This window comes from Triturus cristatus, chromosome 1_2, assembly GCF_964204655.1.
Source record: "Triturus cristatus chromosome 1_2, aTriCri1.1, whole genome shotgun sequence".
NCBI classification, from domain to species: domain Eukaryota; kingdom Metazoa; phylum Chordata; class Amphibia; order Caudata; family Salamandridae; genus Triturus; species Triturus cristatus.
Window position 1 is genome coordinate 281,136,390 of NC_140580.1, and position 24,717 is coordinate 281,161,106.

The 24,717-nt window shown below is 45.2% G+C and overlaps 1 protein-coding gene across 5 annotated transcripts in view; it reads left to right on the top strand.

The window, feature by feature from the left end:
- The window catches only part of LOC146867161 (polyunsaturated fatty acid 5-lipoxygenase-like), a 1,030,548-nt gene that overhangs the window by 706,232 nt on the left and 299,599 nt on the right, over positions 1 to 24,717 (top strand). For all 5 annotated transcript variants that reach the window (XM_085603716.1, XM_085603717.1, XM_085603714.1 and 2 more), the window contains one exon: positions 405 to 551. In XM_085603716.1, coding sequence (XP_085459842.1) covers positions 405 to 551 — 147 coding nt within the window. The remainder of the gene's footprint in view (positions 1 to 404; positions 552 to 24,717) is intronic.

The following is a 24,717-nucleotide window of genomic DNA, read 5'->3' on the forward strand; positions in this document are numbered from 1 at the left end:
AGCAGAGGTGTGGAAAACATCATATTGTTGGTACAATTCTCACCTTCTCGACTGCCTTGTAATTGACAGCCATCTGATGGTACCATGGCGAAGGCAGGCTCCTCCACTACCTTATATGAGATCCCAGTGATTGGGTGGACCAGAATTCTGATTATGGTACACCTAGCTTGCTGAAGATGCAGATGTTAGACCCTTCAGAACTGGCAGCAGTACTGAAGGCTGATTTAAACAGAAAATTGTAAAGCTACTTTAAGATTTGTAATGCAAATGTCAACTTGAACTTCTGTTGAATCTTCTTTATGGAAATTGTTTGTACAGTAAGTGTCCAAAAGCGTTCTTTATATTTAGCAGCACGTGATAGTGCGATAATTCACCGTCAAATATGTTGTGTCTTTCTTCCATAGCAAGGAAACATTTATATTGTGGACTTTAAGATGCTCGATGGGATCTCAGCAAATAAAACCGACCCTTGTACAATGCAGTATCTGGCGGCACCTATCTGCTTGTTATACAAGAACTTGAAGAACAAGATTGTCCCAATTGCAATTCAGGTGAGGTTCCACACACATTACACAGTGTTACCAAATGCAAATGCCCACACACCATTAGAAATACCAAAAGCACATCTTATAGATGAAATTGTGAATTTTACAAGCCGATGAGCTTCAGAGGTGTAATGACTTATTAGAATTTAAATCTCCAGCATTATTAATGGATCTATGTACTTTCTATGTACTTATGGATCTATATATTTATTAATTTTCTTCGAATTCAGCATATTCAATGCACTACCCTATTTCTCACCCTATACCTCTCTCAATATATCTTCTACCTCAACTCTCTGACTCATCTCAAACCTCTGTCTACTACTCTTTCCAATGCACTACACTATTTCTCATCCTGTACCTCTATCAATATATCCTCTACCTCCACTCTCTCATTCATCCTGAACCCCATACCAATACTATGACCCCCAAAATAATAAGTGGAATGTAAATGCAATTACAATAGAATACAATACAATTGTTAATAATATTATACTATATGATATATGGGGAATTATATTATGTTGTTCCTGAAACTAAAATACGATATCAGCTTTACAGATTTCATAATCACATGCAATTCTAGGAAGCTGCATTTCTGATTTAAATATACTTATCTAAGATCAGGTCTGAGGTCACCTTCGTTTGGAATTCATGTTACTAATATAGTGTTGTGCTTCTGAAAGGTTACATTGTTGAAATATATTTAGATTTCATTATTGAAATATATTTAGGACTTGGGTGACATGGCAAAGACCTTCAACTGAATTAAAGATCCAGTAGTGGTGGCATCCAACATCAGGAGTGGACTTGTGAGAAATGCACATTTTCAACTGCTTCATTTGTTATGTCTCCCAAACCTTTAATTTCCTCACCACATCCTCCCATTCTGTGTCTCACCTTTTTCAAGGTTCGGATTTCACTTATTAAATGAGTTCTAAGCAGCCCCTGGTTTATTTAGAAATGTGGAAAAATTAGATGACCCGAATTAAGTCAACACTTTACCTTTTTGTTCCTCACATGACTGCATTTTTTTGGAGAGTGCAGCGGTCAACAAATATTATAGAAGTAAAATTAGCGCAGTGTAAGAATTCATATGTTACTCTTTGCTTGAGCAGTTTAGTGCTGTGAAAGATCTTAAAAATAATGAGGAGTCTCTTTCTGTGTCTCTTTCAACTTTTCTTGTAGTTAGACCTCAGATTTTCTCATATTTGCTGAGTCTTATGGCTTGGTGACAAGGCCTCAGCCACATGTGCTCTATTTAAAATGAACGGGGGGTCTCTCATTGCTCCAAGTAAAGCCCATGGACTGTATTAAAATTGTCGTATGACAAGACTAACATGTTGGGCTTTGGAGTAGGATATTTTTCCCACAGGGAGAAACACTGAAGTATCCCTGACTTGCTTGCCTACACCTGCATCCCACTAAATATATATTCAGATTATGATGGATTTTCAGGCCTTGTGGCAAACATATTACAGTTTGAAGGTTTGTGTAATTTAATACTTAAACAAGACCTTATCACGTTACTGTGATACTGTAGAAGTGTTACATTTTCTGGGCAAAGCTTTTTTTAGAATCAGTGTAGCTATTCAATGGGTACTTGAGAGACAGTCAAAAACAGGGAATGCCTTAGGCCACTGTTGCTCTAGTATGAATTTACCTTGAAATAATGAAGACCAGAGGCGTTTGGCAATACAGGAACAGTTGGTTTAATTAAACACTGAAGCCGTGAGTACACCATACAGAAATGTGTCTGAGGACTAACTCAAAGTACAATCGTTTTGAGCGTCTGTTTATACATTTCTTGAAGCATCATAAAGCAATTCATAGATCCTACTTACAAAGAGGAATGCAACCTAGTTATGGAGCCATAAATGACTACAGCTTGATGACAAATGCAGGTGGTTGTTGACCTTGTGTGGCGACAATGAGGGCCAAAGTGTAATGTGTCCAGATGTCCAGCATGGGGAGCGCGTGATCACTGTGTGTGCTGTGTCCTGATTGACTGAGTGTTTCTAACTTCGTGTGGCATCTAACTTTATGGCGTTTTGGTAATGCGCACTCCTTTGGCCATGTTCGTTTTATTGGGGTCAATCTCCCCAGACCATTGTGGTGTCGCTCCCTATCAGTGGGACTAATCAGGATTTTCCTGTTCGCATGTTTGTCCTGCTGGTTACATGCCACTCCACCTGTGAACTTTCAATCAGTAGCCTCAGTCCTAGGTCGCAGGGCCTGCCTGACCATGTATTTCTCACTGGTTGATGGAGACGTCATATCGGGAGATTTCGACAACAGTGATTCAATTTCGTTTTTATACTTACATGTATCATTGCGTACATCCACATCAATTTTAACATTCCCTCCTCTAGTTGAACTTTCAACTACATCCTTTACCCCATACTTCATGACAGTCACATTGTTAGGAGCTTGACATTTTTCAGTTTTAACTATCACTGCTTCCCTAGTTACTTGTATTCTATTAATTTTTAGGACTACGTTCTTACAGCTGGAAACCCCCATTTGTATGAAACCACACAAGAACAGTACAAAAATGGGCAGCAATGATGTGAACAGTCCTGTCATCCACCTGGGGAGCCAGGAGAACTAACTGATGTACCAGTCCTGCTCAGGGGCACCTCCTTCTTTACGCATGTCAGTTTTTAAACAATGCAGTGCTTGGATTGCAATATAGTCAAAGTCCCAATGCCCATGTCATTGCCTGGGATAAACGTGCAACAGGACACACCGATCTTGCAACACACCCTCCCTCCATTGCAGTCATCAAGTCCAGCACATATCGATGTTGCATCACCACGAGGCGGGTGGCTCGTAGTTCTTCCTTGATTGCATTAAGGCAGAGCTCAGTACTGTTCATCATTTTCATCATTTCCCATCTGGGTATTTGCAACCAACAGGCGTTGGCTTTCGCCTGCAGAGTGAACAAGGTTATGGACCCTCCCGCATTGACTAGTGTGTCAGAAAACAGTCTGAGTTCTTCTGGAATGTTCTTGAACTGAGCCCTACCAAAATAATCAGCAGTTCTGTTTTCTCGAGCCTGATGCAATAGAGTTGTTTTCTTCAGTAGCAGATGTTGGTACAACTCTGATAGATCTTCTCCAGAAATGACCATGGTAGGGGTGTGTATGGTGACCAGGGAGCACAGGCCCTGCCATCAAGGGACGAGCTGGGTGTAGTCAAATGCACCGCATTGTCAGTAGGTATCCATCAGCATGGAGGTGCCTCATTGCATGTCTGGTACATGCAGTATTGCACCACAGTTCTCATTTGTGCCAAGTGGGATCATTCCTTTACCTCTGAAACACAAGGAATACAGTGTAAGCTTCCGTACAATTAGGAGTTGCCCCTTCCTTTCCAACCACATGTACCTATCTATCTTAGTGTCCCATATTTCCTGACATAGATTATCTATGCTGGTGTTTAACCCTCCCCTGCAAGACTAATTTCCCTTTGTATCATTGAGGTGGATGGCCCTACACTGGCACTTGATATCTGACATTCATTTGTTGTGAAAGAAGACTGCACCAGACACTCTAAGGGCCTCCATGGAACCACAGACAGAGGTGCTTGTGCACTGGTGCAGTGGCTTTGCTACCTCCTATAATCTCTTTTCTGGAAAGTCTCAGGACCAAACAGTATCCTCCTCTATGGTGCCCCTCCTGGGCATCTTATCTGGCTCTGTTTTTGATCTTGCTAGGATTGGTGAAGAGGCACAATGCCTTGGGATTGGTCTCATAAAGGGTCACGTGCACTACTACTCTATGGGGTTCTACTCTGTAGGGTTGTATCTTGGCCCTAATCCTACATAGGTACAGGTGGAGAAGGCATTTCACTTTTTCAGGGGCTATCTCTTGGGACAAGTAAAACATGTCTCCACCTACTGCATGTGGTATCAGTGAACAGATGTAACATGACCTGGCTGATGCCTGGGTGACCATGGTGGTCATATGCTGATACCATGTGTTATGTAAGAGTTTGCTGTGTAGTGCATGTGGAATACTAGTGTTGTGTTCAGTGTAGTTATAGATGATATGGGAGACGTCCCTACGCAAGTGTTGTGCAAATGGCGGGGTTGACTCTATTTGACCATGCAGATTTTTGGCAAGTATGAATGCGGCCACAGTAACCAGAGGGTATTCTATTGAACAACAACACATAACTTGTGCATTATTGTAAGTCTTGGGGAAGGATCCAGGAAAGATGTCCGAAGTCCTCTACTGATTGGGGGATTTCTTCACTATGGAAAGGTTTAAAAGTGTTCGGTGGAAAAGTTTGTAATAAAAGTTTGAGGTCTTGGGCTTGCAAATTGGGTCTTTGTTATGATTATGGAACTTTTTGCTGGAGAGATGGTGGGCCGCTGTTAAGGTGGTGCACTTTCGTCGCTCAATTGCAGACCTGTTGGATAAGAACTGTTGTTTGTTGGTTAGGTTTCGAAATACATTTGTATCCTCATGTATCATCTAAGGGTGGGTGGAGTAGATGGAGTGCCACTTTGTGGAATTCCACGGAGTTGGCTAAAAACTGTAGAATTCCGCTACATTCTGCTCCACACCGCCCCCTGCTGCCACCCACCCGAGGCTGGTCATGCTGGTGCTTCCGTGCCCTGCATGGGCTGTTCTCCTGGCTGTCTCTTCTGTTCACTCCAGGCTCGTCCGACTCACCTATGCTCAACGTCACTCTTGGGAGGACTGCACATGCACACGCATGCACAGACTTCCCAAGAGTGACGTAGAGCATCTGGGGAGTCGGACGAGCCTGGAGTGGAGAGAACTGGAGACTGCCAGGAGGAGACGACAGCTCAGGCAGGGCAAGGAATCACCGGCGTGACCAGGTAAGCCAGAAAACTGGGTGGGTGGCTGGGCAAACTCCGCTACACCGCAGAGTCAGATTTTTGCTAAACTTCGCGTTCCCAGCGGAGCGCGGAGTTGGCAAAACTCCACATACTGCGCTGGCATAGCGGAGTATTGTGCCTGGGGTTATTATTATCATCATCAATCATTCTTGGGAATTCCTGTACCTTTACATTCATACGTTTTATTTTTAGTGGGGCACCGGAATGTGGCCCCCAATAAAGGTGTCTATTTTTTTGGAGGCAATAAGTTCTTAATCGCGGTTCACCTTAATCCTTCCCTACGGATCATCGGTTCTCCCCGCTCTCCATGACAGCAAAGGATAGATTTTGCTAAGGGATGGTTTATGCGAGCCTGTGGATGGTCTGGGCTCTCTATCGTTTATGGGTGTCACTAGAGTGAGTGCGGGACGTGCCTTGTGCCCTACATGTGCACAGGGTGATGTGAAACGAAGGGGTGTGCCATGATTAGGTGTTATGGGCTCACATGTATACCCCTCTATTCCCAGCACACTGTTTGCAGTGGGACACGCCCTAATGGCACCATGTGTCTTGACTACTCCCTTTTTTCTAGAGGGTTCTTTTCGGGCTAGGTTTGGGCTTCTCTTTGTGTGCATCTTAGGCGTTTCCCTAGGTTCTCATGTGATATGATCATTTCCATTTCTGTGTCGAGGAGCTGTCCCATGTCCCCCATGTGTTTCTGATGTGCCGGTGTCCGAGATTGGGCTTATATGTAAACCTGGGCGGAATTCGCTTAGTTCTGCAAAAAAACTCTGTCGACCTACGCGGAGCTCCACAAGCGGTGGAGTGCGTTAGAAAAATGCTGTTCGTGGTAATTTTCAGCACCAGGTGTTTGTCCGCGCTGTGAAATTATCATGAACAGCACCATGCATAGCGCAAGCAGGCGCTGCTACCTTTCTGCCGCTCAAGTAGATTTTCTACTCGAGTGGTTGCTTTCTCAACATGAGCTGTCACGAGCATACACGGCCACTCGCATTGAGAAATCCGACCACCCGCGTAGAGAAATCCAACCGGGAGGTTGATTTCCCTCACTTGCGCTTGCTAAATTGACATTGACGAGTGCGAATGAGGTGGGTTTTCCTCACTCGCCAACTTGAATTTTTTTTAAATCAGCAAGCTTTACATAACACGGAGTGCAGAAAACTCCGCAAACTCTGCGAGTGCAGTGGAGTTCACTGCCCAGGCTTACTTATTTGCTCTAGTGTGCTCTATTTGCTCTAGCTATAGTGTGTCTGAGGCCTTGTGCATTGGCAGCTTGATCATTAGGCCTGATATAGCATTGAGCCTATTTCCGAATACCTCGCACAGTGCTATGATGAAGTTTTGAGGACTTTCCCCTTCCCTGCACCCCTTTTTCCCTTCAAATAAGTCTCATCCAGGACTTTTGGGACTGCTGACCCTGGCTGTGGCCAGGGACTTCCAACCGGTGACACGCTACCTTCATTGTTTTGGAGGGACATGACCTGATGAACAGGCTTTGGGTATTTGGAGAACTTTGAGGAAAAGGAGGAGGCAGAATGTAGGTGAATGTAGAGTCTGGAGCGAGGCTAGAACAAGTTGAACGTCACCCGATCTCTGGGAACTAGACTGGGATGACTGATTGCTCTGGTGCACTCCCTTAATGACTTGGCGCTACGCGGTGGGTTGTGATCAGTCGGAGTTTTATGGGTGCTGTGGACGTTATGGGGTCTACATCATCCCAAGTGTGCGGGAAACCTGGCTTCCAATGCTTGAACATTGCCTTGTTTTGGAACTGAGAAGAGGCCTCCATTGGCCTGGGGGCTGTTGGCTGTGGTTGGGACAAACGCCATGCAGAAACTGTTGTCCCAGGCCGGGGCCCTCAAGATTGGGGTCGTTTTGATCTTGTTATTGGAACCTGTTCCAATTGGACTCCGGTGAGGGGGCCTGGGCTTCTGCTTTTAAGGACTTGGACGGGAGCTGCTCTGCCCCCCTTGTCAGACTGCCCCCTTCCCCCATAGCATGGTCCGCCATTCTTACCCTGGGGAATCAGCAGCAGAGTGGGGCCTAGGATCCTGCAGGCACCCGAATGGCAGACTCTAGTGCAGGTTCCCGATCGACACAACTTACAGCAGCCCGTTTCCCAAATGCAAGTAAAGGCTTAGAATTCCTAATGTTGTCTTACTAGTCTTTATTTTTATATGTGTTTTGAGGTGTGTGTGAAGTGTATGTTCTGCATTGGGTGTTTAAACTATGTAGGTGGGTTTTGAAATTCTGTAAAGGCATTGCCTTCCCAGACAGTTACCACTCCCTGCTCCGGTCCTCGTTGGGCTGTATGTCCTGTCCTTGTTGGGCTGTTTGTTGCTGCTGTTGCCACATATTTGACCAACCACCTTCTCCTTGATGCTGTAGTGCAGTGGTTGTCTACCCTCTCAGTGGCTGTGCATTCATGTTACCCCAGGCCTGGTTTTGAGGCTGGGAATTTTGCGGGGACTAGCTAGAAATGTATTGATCTCTGCTTGTGATATGCCTTTAAGCGACATCAATCAGCCATGTGACCCATTTGGTGGCAATAATAACATTCTCTAAAGTCAGGCTGATGCCAGTCTCCCTGAACTCTGCCACTAAAACTGGGTTAAAGCTCTCTGGGGTTTTGCACTGGCACCTCTTCAACACAAGTGCTATTTGTACGTGGGGGCCGATGCCGCCCCCTCAAGGGCTGTCTTTTTCAATTTGTGTTGGACCAACTTGGCGATGTCTCTCTAGGCTTGCTCCTGATTTTCCATGTCCTTTTCCTGTTTCTTTCATTAAAAGTGTAGTATGTGGGCCTGTATTTCCCACCAGGGATTTGTGTTTAACCCTTCCGCACTGTCCAATCCACTGTGTGTTTCAATGGGCAGCCCCTTTTTGATGATGTTGTAAACAAATGCAACCTGGGCCGTACCTGTCCATGTCTGTCCTATCTGTTGTCCCTATCATGCCCTCATTCAGTCTAGAAAGTCTGTATGGTCTCCCAAGGCTTCATACTTTCTGCCATCAATCCTCCTACATCTAGGCAGTCAGGGAATATTTTCCTCAGGGCAGTCCATATTGGGTGCCTCTATGAATTAAATGCAGCCCGTCATGCTCAGTGTTTGTCGGGCAAACACCATGTTGGTCTGCTCTCCGATGAGGCTGCCCAGCAGACTTTTGACATTGACTATTGCTAAGTTTATCCCCGCGGTGTTCTCAAAACATGAGATCCATTTCCCCACCCCATCCATCAATGGAGGCAGTTTGTTTCTAAGCCCTTCCTTATCGATCACACAGATGGTCCCTTACAGGCCCTTCTGCAGTAGCTGGACCATTTTGGCTTAGGGCAGCGCTGCTGGTTTCTCTCTAACATAGCGCTCCCATTTTCTTAGTCAATGCAGCATGTAGGGTGAGTTTCTGTTTGGTATCTCCCCCCTCCGTGCCGGATACAGTCCTCTACAATAGCCATATTTCCAGGTTTGACTGCCCCTTCTTTTGGCCAGGGTCTATAATACTTGCCCTCTCTTTCAGTCATAAGGACAGAGGTTCTGCCACGAAGAAGAGAATTACTTTATAGATAAATTTGTCCTCACTGGAGTAGGACTATCAATTAATGATGTATAGACCACAAACATTGACACAAATAATAACAAAAACTCAATTAAACTTGCAAAATTGTGTCCGATATATTAGAAAATCATATATCGTGTGTGATTTATAAATATATAATGAACAACAGCACTAATACACAATGTACAAATTCAATATAGTAGTTGTGACATAAAAAGTGACTGAAAAATAACTCAAATATCAACGAAAAATAGAAAATCAAAAGAATATTATACTAGATAACACATGAACAAAGACTTATTCACAGCGTCAATATACACTAGATCACCCTAGACATGTGGTTTTTCATTCCAAGCATAAATGTGTCTATTTGGGCAACAATGCTTGTGAAGTTAACGTCAACGTTTCGACCCCCTATATACCTGTGTTGGTAGACAACATCACCATGGGGTCTTTATCAGGACTATAAACCAGGAGTGTACAGCCTGTTTGAGAACATTTCTCATGGAGAGATGATGAAAATAGATTGCGCACTCTCCCTCAGCGTCAATCAGAAAAACCTCAAAGCCTGGAGTCTTTATATCGAGGATAAATCATGAAAGGAGCCAATCAAAGGCATTCTTCTACTGCAAACATTTTCTGCTTAACAAAGTTACTACAAGGAGCAACCAGCGCTTCCTTGCATCCTCCGGCATGTAGTGTGTGCGGAAAAATCTGGTAGCTCGGCCTGCCTCCTCTCTTTCAGTCCAGGACGCTAGCAGGTGGCAAAATGGTTGCGTGAAGGTTTGACCTTCCTCTCTGGTCACTATCTCCCTTGGTGTCAGTTTGTCTATACTGCATGTTTGGGGGGAGCAGAGGACATCTTCATTGCTGCTGTCCTCATGCAAATGTAAAGGTGCCATGTTGCTTATCCTGTGTCTTAATTGAGTCTGTGCCAGACTACCTTGATCCCTTATTGCCTGGTTGGCCCCTCTCCTACGCTGACGATCTGGTGAAGTTCGGGCCCCAGGCAGAAGCCTCCCTTGTAGTTCTGCCTCGGACTCTTCTCCGAACAATGCTCTATACCTACCTCCGTCTTCCTCAGGTACTGCTCTGTTCTCTCATTGAGTTTCCAGGGCGAAAGCTCGCTCTCCATTCTTAATTCATGCCTCTGCTCTGACTCCCGCCTGGGTTGTCTCCTTCGTTCTGAGCTTGGCGCTGTTCTTCTGGGTAGGAATTTGCTCTCAAACTCACTTTCTGTTGTCCCTTCGGCTGACTGAGCATACCCTGTGGCTCCCCCCTCATCGGTCTGATCCCAGAGGACTGTGGCCCCTTTCTTCACCACCCCTATATGCATAGCTGTCAAGTGCTTCTGTGAATCTCCCGGTCTCTGGAGTGTGTTCACCTGGACCAGTGGGAGTGCATGTTCTCTGTGCCGCTGGGGTTCGATGGGTTGAACGCGACGAACGGTGGGTTTAGCTTTGAGTGCTCTAGCACTGGACTGGGGGGATTCTGGCATTGCCCAGGCCTGGTGGCCTGTTGGTCTACCTCGTCTCGATCTAGTAGCTTGTTCTTCAGTGGTGGGCCCTCCGGCTCCCTTGACCGGTGAATTGGTATAACCTAATGCGGGAATGGCAGTCATTGGAGAGAGCACCTCCCTTCCTACATCCATTGGGGGAGGCGTGGGTGCCTTACTTGCGAGTTCTAGGATAGGATTGTCGGTTTGGCCTTCCTCAATGTTGGGCCACAGTTCTAACAGTGCCTCTCTTTTGGTATTTTGCCCTACATATTTGGTCCGAATATGTACCCTCGTGTGATCGAATATATTAGTGTCGAAGGTTCCCACCTCTGGCGAGGGGAACGTGTGTCCCTTAGTGTGTGTGTGCCGTTCGTGGCAATACTTGCTGTGTTTTTTAATCTGCGTGGGGAACCTATTTTGCATGTGCTTTAGCCTCGACTCTATGATAGCTGGGAAGTTTTTAAGGGACAGAGATGCTCTAGCATCTCAAGATCAAATAATATTGGATTCTACTCTGAACGTTCATCAAATAAATACCCAGGGTTCATTGGTTAGAGCTACTATTGCGAGCTCAATACTATTTACATAGATGCATCAGAATAGACATTTCACAAACGCAAACAAAAAATGCATATGAAGGGTCACAACCCTGAGGAAAGTGCACTAGTTAGTTCAGTACGTGTGAATTCAGTTGAGCAGCAACAGCTATTGCTGATATACAGGCCCCCAGGTACCAGATCCCAATTTCTTAGGGATCTTAAAATCTTTATCGAACCACTGCTAGCAGAGAATCGGATGACTATCATGGGGCAGAAGGGGGATGGGAGCACACTGCTACCTCCCAGCACGGTTCGCCCCTTTGCATCCTGGTACATGCAGTTCAATTTAAATGCTTACTTGAAATTTTGCAGAGTGTCTCACCAAAGTTGGTGCAGGTTAGTGCTGTTAATCTCTAGACACATGTGTTTCTGGATTTCATCCTTCTTCTGTAGAGATAAAACGAAATTCTTCTGGGGTTTGCTGAGAAAGCGGCCACAATCCTCTCAGGTCTCTGTACCTCTCCCTGGCGCACAGGTGCCTCCCATGAGCTCGTCAGCCCAGTGGCTCAAGGGAGCCTTTTTGAAACAGAAGGGGGATGGGAGCACACTGCTACCTCCCAGCACAGTTCGCCCCTTTGCATCCTGGTACATGCAGTTCAATTTAAATGCTTACTTGAAATTTTGCAGAGTGTCTCACCAAAGTTGGTGCAGGTTAGTGCTGTTAATCTCTAGACACATGTGTTTCTGGATTTCATCCTTCTTCAGAAGAGATAAAACAAAATTCTTCTGGGGTTTGCTGAGAAAGCTGCCACAATCCTCTCAGGTCTCTGTACCTCTCCCTGGCGCACAGGTGCCTCCCATGAGCTCGTCAGCCCAGTGGCTCAAGGGAGCCTTTTTGAAACAGAAGTGGGATGGGAGCACACTGCTACCTCCCAGCCCAGTTCGCCCCTATCATGGGGCCTTTAATTTCTACCTAGAGGAGGGGGATAATCATGATTCAAACAATCTATTAGAAGCTCTCGCTAATCATGGACTATCACAACTAGTCTCCGCCTCTACCCACAAGGCTGGTCACATCCTAGATGGGATTTTTACTAACCACCCCAGAGTGGTCTATCAAAACACTCTTCCCATCAGCTGGTCTGATCATAATGCAGTGGCTTTTAACATCTCATCAATATCAACAGGCAGTATCACAAACACTCTACACACTGTGGAGAAACACAGAAACTGGAAAGGGGTCTCTGCTGAGGCATTAACCTGATGTGGGTCCCTTGCTCACTTTGCCACTGGATTCAAGATAGCCTGGCTGATGAGGGTTATGAACCCGAAACCGGGTTGCTCATTTCCGGTCAAGGGAAGACATGGCTTGGCAGTTCTGGCTGGACTGTTCCCATGAGGCACAGGGTCAGACTGATTGGCATATGGCCATGTCTGAACTGGGGTGGTGGAGTGAGCTAAAGAATGATGATGGATTAAACCCAGATCAGTTAACTGGGGGTGAGTGTTTGATTTGCTGTAACGCTCCGTCCATCATCCCCTTTGGTATCGCTTTGTTCGCCCCAAAGTTGGCAGGGTATGCCCAGACGTGGGTCCCTTGCTCACTTTGCCACTGGATTCAAGATAGCCTGGCTGATGAGGGTTATTAACCCGAAACCGGTCCCAGGATGCTTGTTTCTGGTCCAGGGAAGACATGGCTTGGCAGTTCGGGCTGGACTGTTCCCATGAGGCACAGGGTCAGAATGATTTGCATATGGCCATGTCTGAACTGGGGTGGTGGAGAGAGCTAAAGAATGATGATGGATTAAACCCAGATCAGTTGACTGGGGATGAGTGTTTGATTTGCTCTAACGCTCTGTCCATCATCCTCTTTGGTATCGGTATGACTAAGGTGGCAGAATGGATGTCTGCCAACTTCTTAAAATTGAATGGGGATAAGACAGAGGTGATGGTCTGTGGCTCTGGGGCAACAAGCTGGAACAGCAGCTGTTGGCCTCTTTCTCTAGGAACATGTTTCCACCTGCAACTGGATCTTAAGGATGTTGAAGAACATTTTCCCTTTTATCCCGCTTCCTGCACGCAAGCAGCTCGCCCTGGTAATGTCCAGGTTAGATTATTGCAATTCACTCTACCTAGACTTGGGCAAGAATGTGCAGCACAAACTCCAACTACTGCAGAATGCCCTTGCAAGGCTGGTTCTGGACATTCCCAAAAGATATTCTAAGGGACTGGAAACCCTACACTGGCTTACAATCAACAAACGCATCAGCTTCAAATCCTTATGTATGGTCCATAAGGCTTTCTATCTCCCCTACCCAACAAGCCTGAAATCCACGTTCACGTGGTACTCCCCGGGCAGTTCTCTTTGCTCATCCTCTAATTAACATCTCCACGTCCCCACAACAGTAAGGAAGAATCGGGGCGACAGAACCTTCTCGACAGACACCAGTAAGCTCTGGAATACCCAGCCAAAAAACATAAAAGCCATTTCCCAACATCTCCCTTTTATAAAGGCCCTAAAGACCTGGCTACTTCGCATGTAGCCACACCCGCCATCACCTTCTCGTAGGGAATCTCTTACTGGACGGTAGTCTATAACGCCTTGATGCCCTTGGATAACTATTGCACTCTACAAATTCAAAAATGAAATGGAAAAACAATTGTAAGAATTAGCGGCAACTTCATAAGCACATTGAGTCATTAACAAAAATGCAATACTCGACAAGAAGTGCAATTGCGACAACTTACCCATACCACAACATCAAGAATGCATCAATTAATAACCATAATGAAGAAAAAGAGAGAAAAAACTGACCGAAAAAAATTATGTATTTGTCAAAAAATACCTTAGCCCACTCCTTCGCGCATGATACCCGATGACATAGGGAGGCTTTGCGCGGGACACAGGACTAAGTGAACCTGATAGTCTGCTGAATATCGGTGCCGAGACAGAGATAACAGTTAAGCAGAAACGAGGAACAATTTGACGGCCACAGGCCACCCTTGGCCAAGCACAAGCTACACCTAATCTCCAAAGTCCAAATGTTCCCTAACGTCTGATAAGGCCGGGTTCCCCTTTCAGAATTTAACTAGAAACCCTAGGCCAATGGATCTTTTGTTACCTGCTGAGAAGTGTAAAGGGGAGAAATAACTCACTTGAGGCAATCCAACATTTCCGATAAATATGACTCAAAAGATTACAGACTCCGAACTCAAATTAAGTGGGTTTATTACAAAGCAAGAAACAACTGAATGTACAAGCACCTCAGGATGAGGTTGTAAAAGTGCATGGGAACTAATACAAAGCCATATCTATGAGTGAGCTTTATCTGATGGTTCATGAAAAGAATGAAAAGTTCCAAAAACAGAACACAGGCAAGGACTGCCCCAACGTCTATTTCAGACTTCATCTGCGGCTGAAAAGTGAAAAGCATTAGACTATCCCTACTCTATCTCTAAAGTGACATCCCTACTTAGCATTCCCCAGGCAAGATCAATTAAAGGTGTCAGCTCGTGAAGACTTCCTAAGTACACTCACTTTGTATGGGTCAAGTAGCCAAAGCTACAGATTTCGTTTAAGAGGCTCCCTCTTTCCTCATGGATCTCCTTACCCCTTCTTCTAACTCCCTTCTTCTCCCGACTCATCTTTCGGGACACTGTCCCTAATACAAAATGCACAGATATGAAACACGGCCACAGATCACCTCATCTCACTGGGCACTTCTCATAGGTAAATTTCCACCGTCTTCCTCATTCCATCCAAGTTTGGCTCGATGACCTTGATTCCCAGGCCTCCTCAGTGAGAAAGAATAACCGGCTCCCAATTATCGGCATTCCATTTACAAAGCATTACTTCTCCTCCATGCCTAACTCCTAAAACAAAAGGTGTTAGTTTTAACTAACAAAGGCAGCTTCTTCCACCTGCAATAGAAACGTGAGAACAGAACAACCTTGCATGCACATGAAATTCGGTGACTACCTCCAAATGCGAGAGCTTACCAGGGAAATTACATTTTCAGGCCTATACAAATCAGCCAACATAAGAATAAACAAATAGGCCTTCAATTACACAAAAGTGAACATTTCATTTTGGCTTTTAACATCAAATTATACACACAAGTTAATGGTGCTTTCCTTTTCAAGCATCTACAATTGTTACATGTTAAGCACAATTAGTCATCTCCACGTGCAGACTCCAACATGATGCATGTTTAAATCAAAATGCATTACATTACACATGGGCTTTTTGTTAGGCAATTGTAATATACTAAAGGTTACTCTTTTCAAACATAAATGCTGTTTCGTTTCTCTTACATGACACAAAACAATTTCTATCAATTCACTTGCAAATGATTATTACAACATGTTTTCTAATGACCAAATGTTAATACAACACAGGAATATATGCAGGTGCAGACTATCCATGATTATGATGCACCCCTACAATTTTAGAGCACCATCGTGCTCCATCAGTTCCCCCCTCTGATGACAAGTGTCATCATAACAAATCACACTCCCTGGAGAAAGAGCCGACCTAAATAGAACTTGTAGCCACTCTTCCCTTCTAATCATGACATCATTCAACACCACTCCCAAACCTGGTATCAGTGCTCCAAAGACATCTCCCACAATCTCTCCTGCACTTGCACCTTGCTTCTCCCTAGAATGTAATCCACCTTTCCATATGCCCTAAATCCTCCACAGGATACATTTTCGGACACACCCCTGCTACATAACATGTACCATAATAATTCAATAGCAATCGCACATAGGCATTTTTCCCATACACGAAATATACGTTTGGGACCACTTGTTCCGTATCCTGCAAGAACTTCTTCGCTGTAGCCTAAATGGTGAAAGTATGATCACACACACTCTGTCCCACAAAGACCTTATCATAATAGGTCTGGACTTGTCTCACACACAACTTCCCTCTCTGCTCAAAATCCAACGCTATTGGACCACTGCTCCCTTTCGCCTTATGGGCGAACTCCTCCTTGGTCCACTCAACTTTACCTTCCCTATTGTTACGGTTTACTGTTAATTGCCTATGTCTATCTTCCACTTGATCTATAAATGTCTTCTCTACATCTGTTAATGAGCCCGTTAGATTGTGGCGATGTGCATAAGCTGTATCTAAGGTCACCGTAGGTATGAAATACTTCCCCACTCTATCTTCCTGCTTATAATAATCATACTTGTTCAAATGCATATAAGCTCGAACCTCTGAAAGCACTAATTCATAATTAGAGAAATAATACTCATAATGATCTATGTCATAAAACATACTAAGCAATAAACTACATGTATTACCATACGTCAAAGGGAGATGATGATAACAAATACCTTCCTCTACAGATGCAGGTAACTGCATACACACGTAACAGTCTCTCATATCCATCGTATTCACATATTCATATAGCAGCTTCACGTAGGCATTAAGCGTATAATCACCTTTAGACAAATCTATATGCAACATACGACTATTTTGATCTAGCTTAGCTTTTCCAGCTCCTATATTACCCTCTTTAGCACTAGAAGTAGTAGGTGTGGATGTCCCTTGTACTCCCACTCCCTCAACTTCTTCATCATGTGAAACATTTACAGACACAATAATAACTACTGCTATTACAATTATCACCCCTACTATGAGTGTACCTATCACACAATTAGACCTATGGCCCGAACTTCCAGACTCCATCTTTAGCTTGTCGGCTTAGTTCAGCAAGAGGATACACTAAAAGTCTTGTTTCTTCACCTGAAATTGCTGTTCAAACAGTTCAAATACAGTTCATTGAATTGCTGGAAATTCTTTCACAGTTTGTAGCTCTGGTTTTATTTACACACTTCAAAAAGACTACCTTAACACTCTTTCCTCTTCTATAGGAAACCCTAAATTTATTCTTCTTCCACTCAGACCTAGGTTATCTTCTTTAAAACACTTATTTACAGTTAGCAGTTCAATCACAGTCTCTTATCAGCTCAGAACCAATTTCAATTAGTACACACTGCAAAATTTCAAGACTAAATCTCCTGAGCTGGTGGCTTAAGGATCAGAATTCGCACTCTGCTCAATATTGGAGGTCTTGGAACAGTTATTGTCAGCACCTCTTCTATTTCCAATCCAGGAACTATCAGTCCCACGTCAATTTTCAACTTGGGTGCTCTGCTGATCACTTGTGAAGACCTCAGTCTCCCGGTCCCCACTACTCCCGGCATCAGTGACCATATAATTCCACTCCGGGGCAGCGTATCTCTGGCAAATCGCCCTTACTCTCCTTGACCTTCTTGGGCCTTCTCAAGCTTGCTCTGAGTCACTCCATTCTGATTCAGATGTCTCTGACACAGGAGCAATCTCTCTCCAGAACTAGTCTCAGATTCAGCCTCCTTTGTCTCCCAGGCCACGATTCTTCTGCAAGTTCAGCTCTTCTCCTCTGCCCCCGACCACCTTGTGCACCAGTTCCTTCAGCTGAGTCTGACGCTATACCATTCGCAATGTTACCTTCTCCCTCAGAGTCAATACCTGGGTGTGGTGGGCAACCAGCTTTGTCAGCAACCCCCACAGCTTGGCTTGTCCCCTCAAATAACCTTGCTGCCACAGCTGGATTTTCTTCTATGAGAGGAGCTGTTTCTTCCAAGAGTTCTGAAACTCTGCAAGTATGGGAGGCGTGAATCCAGTTCGGCAAGCCTCCGCACTTCACCGCTGTATTAGTCACCAGAATCACCTGGTAAGGGTCCCTCCAACGGGCCCTCCAATGGGCATCAAGGCAACTCTTCCTCACATGCTTGCGGACTAGTACCCAATCACCCGGGCACAGGTCATAGCAGAGGTCTCTCGAGGTCAGGGCAGTTGCAGCTTCAACCTGGTGAGACACAGAACGGACCACATCAGCCAGTCCCTTGCAATAATCAAGGCTCCAATCATCTGTGATGATTATCAAGGCTGTAGATGGCACTGCTGGTAACCGCATCGCCCTCCCCATCAGGATCTCATGTGGTGAAGGCCAGTTCTCCTATTGGGAATACTACGAACACTCATCAAAACCAGTGGCAATGCATCAGGCCATTTCAGAGAAGTGGATGACCATACTTTTGCCATCCTCATTTTCAGAGTCCCGTTCCACAATATCAGAAGCCTCTGGTCGATAGCTACAATGCAGTCTTTGAACAACATGTGAAGCGGCACAAAGCAACTTCATAATTTCGCTGTGGAAGTGTGTTCCTCTATCCGACTCCAATGAAGATGGAAAACCGAACCGTGGTATTAGCTCCCTAAGTAACAATTTTGCTACTGTGAGGCTATCACATCTCCTTGTTAGATACGCTTCCACCCACCGTGAGAAAACACACACCACAACCAAAATGTACAGCAAGTTATTGCACCTTGGCATCTCTATGAAATCAAGCTGGATTCTATTGAAAGGCCCTCCAGACTTCCCAATGTGACTCAATGCAACCACAGTCTTCTTCGCAGCAATCATTTGCTGACACGTGACATACCTATGACACACTGCTTCAGCAAACGCACGTAACCGCTGATTGTACCACGTTTGTCTGAACACTCGCACCATAGCATCCCTTCCAATGTGCGCTGCTCCATGAATCTTTCGTTCCACAGTGCTCAATATGTCATCTGGCAACACTGTTCATCCATCACTTGAAACCCAAATGCCATCATCTCTCCTCTCACATCCTGCTCTAATCCAAGCAGCCTCTTCCTGTTCTGAAAGTTCTCCCTGCAGATGCTTGAGCTCATCCCAGGTGTCTTCCATGGCTAACATCATGCTGAGCTTGGTTCTTTCTGGGCTCTCTCCAGTATAGTCTCCAGTGAAAATGCATCCTTGTTCAGCGCAAAAACGTGCAACTTCCTCCGCGTATCGATTTCCCAATGATGCGAAATCATTCCCCCTCCCATGGGCCACACATTTTACCACAGCTATTTCTCATGGTCGCTGCAAGGCTTCCAACAGTTGTCTCACATATTCCCAGTTTGATTGGAGATCCCGATGACGTTAAAAATCCTCTCTGTGACCATAGCTGTCCAAAGTCATGAACCACACCAAACCCGTACTCACTGTCTGTGTAGATGGTGATTCGGATTTGATCAGCAACTAAGCAGGCACGAGTCAAGGCAATGGTTTCAGCTACTTGTGCGTTGTATACTGCCTGTAAGCAAGCAGCTTCCACAACTCCAGAAATGGTACATACAGCAAAGGCTGCTCTCAAATGATCCACCTTGTCCTTTTAAGCATGAACCATCTACAAAAAAGATTTCATTAGACTCGGGTAGAGGTTTATCAACAATGTCAGGTCTCGGTTTGGTGCAAAGTTCAGTCACATCGAGACAGTCATGGTCCTCACAATCTCCACCATCAACACCTGGCAAAGGCATCAAAGTAGCAGGATTTAGCACAGAACACCTTTTCAGAGTCACATTCTCCAAGGCAAGTATAACCTGCTCATAGCGTGTTAGTCTGTTGTTCGTCAGGTGCTGTGTCTTGGTCCTCGTCATCAGGAGCTCAACCGAATGTGGAACAAAAACTGTAAGTGGATGACCCATAACAATGCTCTCACATCTCTCAATGATGACACCACGGATTTGAGATATCCGGGCCAACGCTGAAGCTACTAGATCTAGAGTAGCTGAGAAATAGGCAACTGGTCTACGGACACCTCCATGACTTTGAGTCAGAACTGACAATGCACAACCTTCTCGCTCACAGCAGAACAATGAAAAGGATTTGTTGTAATCCGGCATCCCTAGAGCTGGAGCGCGACACAGGCCCTCTCTCAACTCCAAGAACGCAATCAGACAGTCATGATCCCGTGGTACCGGATTCCTCACATCCTTGTGCGTCAGCCTCTGCAAGGGCTTCACCTTCAGGGAAAAGTTGGGGATCCGTTGGCGACAGTACCCAACCATCCCCAGAAACATCCTGACTTTCTTCTGAGTGGTAGGCACAGTCATATTCATGATCGCCTCAATCTGATCTGGTGACACCTTTCTCTTGCCTTTCTCGATTCAATGAACCAAATACTGAACCTCAGTCAGACAATACTGTAACTTGTTTGGGGACACCTTGTGTCCATTCTTTGCTAGATGATTCAGTAAAGCGACAGTATCGATCCTGCAAGCATCCTCCGTTTGAGACGCAATCAAGAGTTCATCAATATACTGCACGAGGACTGAGTTCTGTGGCAGTACGAGACTCTCAAGATTCTTTTTCAAAAGCTAGTTAAAGATCGATGTACTCTCTGTATACCCTTGAGGGATACGACACCATGTTAAAACACGATCTTCCAGACGGAAAGCAAATAAAGATTGGCTCTCCTCATGTAACGGTATCGAAAAGAATGCCTGGCATAAATCATTCACAGTGAACCATTCGGCTTCACATGGAATTTAGAACAGTATCACTGATGGATTTGGTACCGCAGGACAGCATGGAACTACAATTGTGTTGACCTTTTGCAGGTCCTGCATGATTCTATACTTCCACTTGGTTTCTGCAGTCCCATAATGGGTGAGTTACACGGACTTCCCATGATTTCTTTCAAGATTCCCTGTTCGATCATAGACTCAATCACAGGCTTAATTCCTGCTACAGTTTCCGGTGACAGATTGTATTGGGGTGTTCTTGGGAACTCGGCATTTGGTTTAACTTGGATCTTAACTGGCTCAACCCCTTTGATCAATCCTATCTCTTCTCCTGTGAAATCCCCTACTTCCAAAGAGACAGAGTGCCTCAGGTCGAGTGGGAGTTCCTCAACTGTCAACATAGGAAACATCTCTGTGCACAGATTCTGATTTGCCAATTTAAATGCCACATCGTTATCATTAGTCTGCAATTCCACTCCCTTGGTTGTACAGTAGATGGTGCAGTTCAATTTACACAAGAGGTCATGACCCAACAAACAGACTTGACTTGAGTCACATACAACAAATTGATGACGGTCGTGAAATGTTCCTGTTCTCAAAGGTATTTCCTCAGTCAATGGATTAGTAATTTTCTCATTTGCCACTCCTACAACTTGGATTGATTGTCCCAAGAGGGGTAGGTTGGGAACTACTACAGATCTCACAGTAGAACGGGTAGCATCAGTATCAATCAAAAAGGTGTTCGGAAGACTGTCAACATCCGCCTCTACATACGGTCCCCTCTGGTCTACCTCCAAGACTGCTCCAAGAGTACAGTCTATCTCCCCCCTCAGGCACCGTCATTGCAACGGGTCTGGTTCGAACTCATCAAAAGTCTCAATAAAGGGCATCTGCTGTTATGTCTGATTTCCCTGGCGAATTCTGGGTGGCTGGGGAACTTGCACCTGCTGACTTAATGCTCCCCCTGCATGGACCTGGTTTGCGTCACCGTATTGACGCCCTCAGGTGCCTGCAGCACTTCCTCCTCTTGAGTCAGATTAGCTGGATTCGATCTACACTCGTCCTTCCAATGCCCGATCTTGTGACAACAATGACATGCAGTAGTTTTCTTCAGCGTGGCAACATTGATCCCTGTCTTACGGACTATGGGTTTCCCCCTTCCCTGACCCAACGCATTCTGGGTACCTCCTTGATTGTTCCCCTGTCTCCTTCCTAATGTCCCTCCGCTTGACTGTGTTTGATCTACTTTATCCGCATTCTGCATCTGGACCAGCATTAACTTATCTTTGAGCTTCCTATGCTTTAAGTCCACTTTGTCACTACAGTATCTGGCATACTGTAGAATCTTGTCCACTGATTTATTCTGCCAGCAGATTAGATGCTGTTGGATCATAAAGCTAACTTCTGGTCTTAATTATAAAACAAATTTAGAGACAAACTGTCCAATATCCTTTGGATCAAGACTATCTAACCCGCTGTACTGCTTGAAGGCTTGCAAGAGCCTCTCGTATTAGGAATGTACAGTTTTCTTTGGCTCCTGAACAGTTCTATCTTAACCCAATCAATGTCTTGTGGTTAAATTTAGGACTGCAACCTGCTCAAACTTTTTCATGACCACAGGTGAAGGACCATGTGCAATAGGATCAAGTTCTGGTTCCGAAAACGGCCAGTCAACAGCAATTTTACATGCTGACCACAAATCGCTTGGTACTACAATTTCAAACAACGTATTCAGATCAATCCACAGTACCTTTGAAAGTTTGACAAATCGATCAACTTGCTTGTATCATTCAACAGGTTTTTCCCTCAGCCGAGGAAAATCATTGGTAAACGCTGCCAAATCACCTCTACTCCAAGGCACATGCTCATACCCTCCACTCTGTAGCTCTCGCAAATGGTAAGCCTCTACTCCTATTGTCCCACCTCCTGGAGGCGGTGTTTCTCCTATACCCTTCTTGACGCTCTTCTTCTTGGACCATCTTTCTTCCCATTTGTCAAGCATGCTCCATGCACGTATCCCTACAATCAATTCTTGAATATGTGTTTTGCAGACCTAGGGCCCTTTTTTCTTCCAGTTACTGATCACTGTAATTTAACCTGTGGCTTCCCTGTAACATTTTAGTTTTGGACAAATCTACATCATACTTCTGTGCCAATTCTGTCAATATCTCATGCGCTTTCCTTGCCTTACGAGTTACATCCTTCGCAATTCATCAGGCTCATAAAGTTCCGCCCTTTCTAAAGGCAAGCCTCCACTGATTATATCATCTACTTCTGCCTTTAACCTCACCACATCCAGCACTTTGGCTTTATAGCAGCTTTAATCGTTCCTCGACTAGATGCACTACTCAACTCTCCACTCTCACTACTCTGATCTCCACGTTGATTCCCTTCCATTACGTTCCGTGAGACAGATTGACTCCCCGAAACGCCCTGAGTAATGTCTCCTCCCATCACCCTTCCACTAGGACCTCTCACTGGGGGTTCCCACATCCTCAAATCGGAACGTGAATCAGCCAAAGACCCTGATCTCACTGCTCTTGGTTCCCCATGACCTCTGGAAGAATCTGCAGTGGCCAGCAAAGGCGTACTCGATTTTGTGGGTCTCAAAGGGTGACCTGTTCCACTCACTGTACCATTTCCTCCAGAACCAGTGCTTTCTCCTATTGCTGATCGTATTAGGCTCCCGTTATCCACCTGATCTGGATCATACGCTGTCACTATGGGACCAATGGTGACCGGCACTGTAAGAGCTTTCGGTAATCTCGTGACAATATTAACTTCACTTGCTTCTGTACTCGATGGTTGTGTCCCTATTCCCTCTGTTCCTGCTGAAATCCTTCCCTTATTCTTGCACTAGAGTTTGTCTGCGGCTCCCCAGTTTCCTCTGTAATTGCTCTCTTTCCCTCCTCTGAGCTTGGGTTGTATGGAGGTGGACACTCTGCTAGTAACCTCTACAGTAAACTGTCATCTGTATCACTGTCATCTTCCTCTTCTCTCCTTTTCTGAGCATCACCCACCTTTACTAATAGAGGAAACAGTCTATCTCCCTTGATGGTGTCTACCCTCCATCTTTTCACCAATGCGTTCCATCGTACATCTTAAAACGCCGTAATTGACCTTTTCACCCTTTCCTGACTTTGATCTCTTTTTCTCGCATGCGCTGCTCTCATCCTTACGTCTAGCGCTTCGAACTGTGTTGGTCTGGGTGGATGTCATCACTGCTCTCAATTGGTACAGCACATCAAATCTGAATGAACCATAACGTGGGAAAGCCATGTCTCCCTCCTTTTCAGTAATCTTTTGCCAATTTTGAAGCCAAATGATAGTATGGAGTCCTACATTCATGGCCAATTAATGGCCACGAATGTAGGGCTCCATACTATATGGGCTGGGGTATCCTCGGGTGGTGCTTCTTCCCCCACTCGAGTTACCACTCCTCTATCTCCCCTACAAAGATCCCGCAACACCTTAAAACATATCATGATGAAATCAACTCTTTTACCCACCAAGCGTTTTCGTTCTACTTCCTGATGGCGATCAACCAATACCAGCGCGACTTCACACCAACCGACCTATTGCAGCGCTTCACACTTCGACGTCACTTCTCCTCCTCAATCAGCTGTTCCCCTCCTTCACAATCGGTATCTAACACACTCACGCACCTCAATCATAGAATCAAGTAACTGTTTGTCCATCAAACGACTGAACAGTCATATAATCGAGTGTCTGTCCACCATACAACCGGACAGTCACAAGTAATTGTCTACCTCAATCTGGCAACTTTCTGTCCACGAAACGACCGGACAACTGCCGTAGACTATATGCCCACAAACGGCTGGACAGTCGTATAACTAATCGATAGGATCCAATCACTCGGTCTTCCACACACAGTAACCCACGTCCTGTGTTGGTCACTCAAACACTCACACTCTCGTTCCCTATTACGAGTGGGTCTGTCGATGACGTCTCACGACTCTCACAATCAATGGTCAGACAATTACAACTCTGAGTGTCTTCCACACCACAGTCGATCTATCCCGGGATCTTAGGCTGCTCCTTGAGCCTGGCATCAAACAACACAAATCACATGGACCGCGCGCATTCAGTCCGAAACCACAATCACTCGACTTTCATCCCAACTCCGCAAGACATCACACAATAAAATCGTCACTGCAATCTAACAGCCATACATCCCTATTCATACTCACTCCACCACGAAGTGCAGCTGATGTGATACTCCACCTAGGAAGTTGTAGGACCAGCCTGGCAGCCGTATTCTGTGCTTTCTGGGGTTTATGAATTAGGTGTTTTGTGCAGCCCGC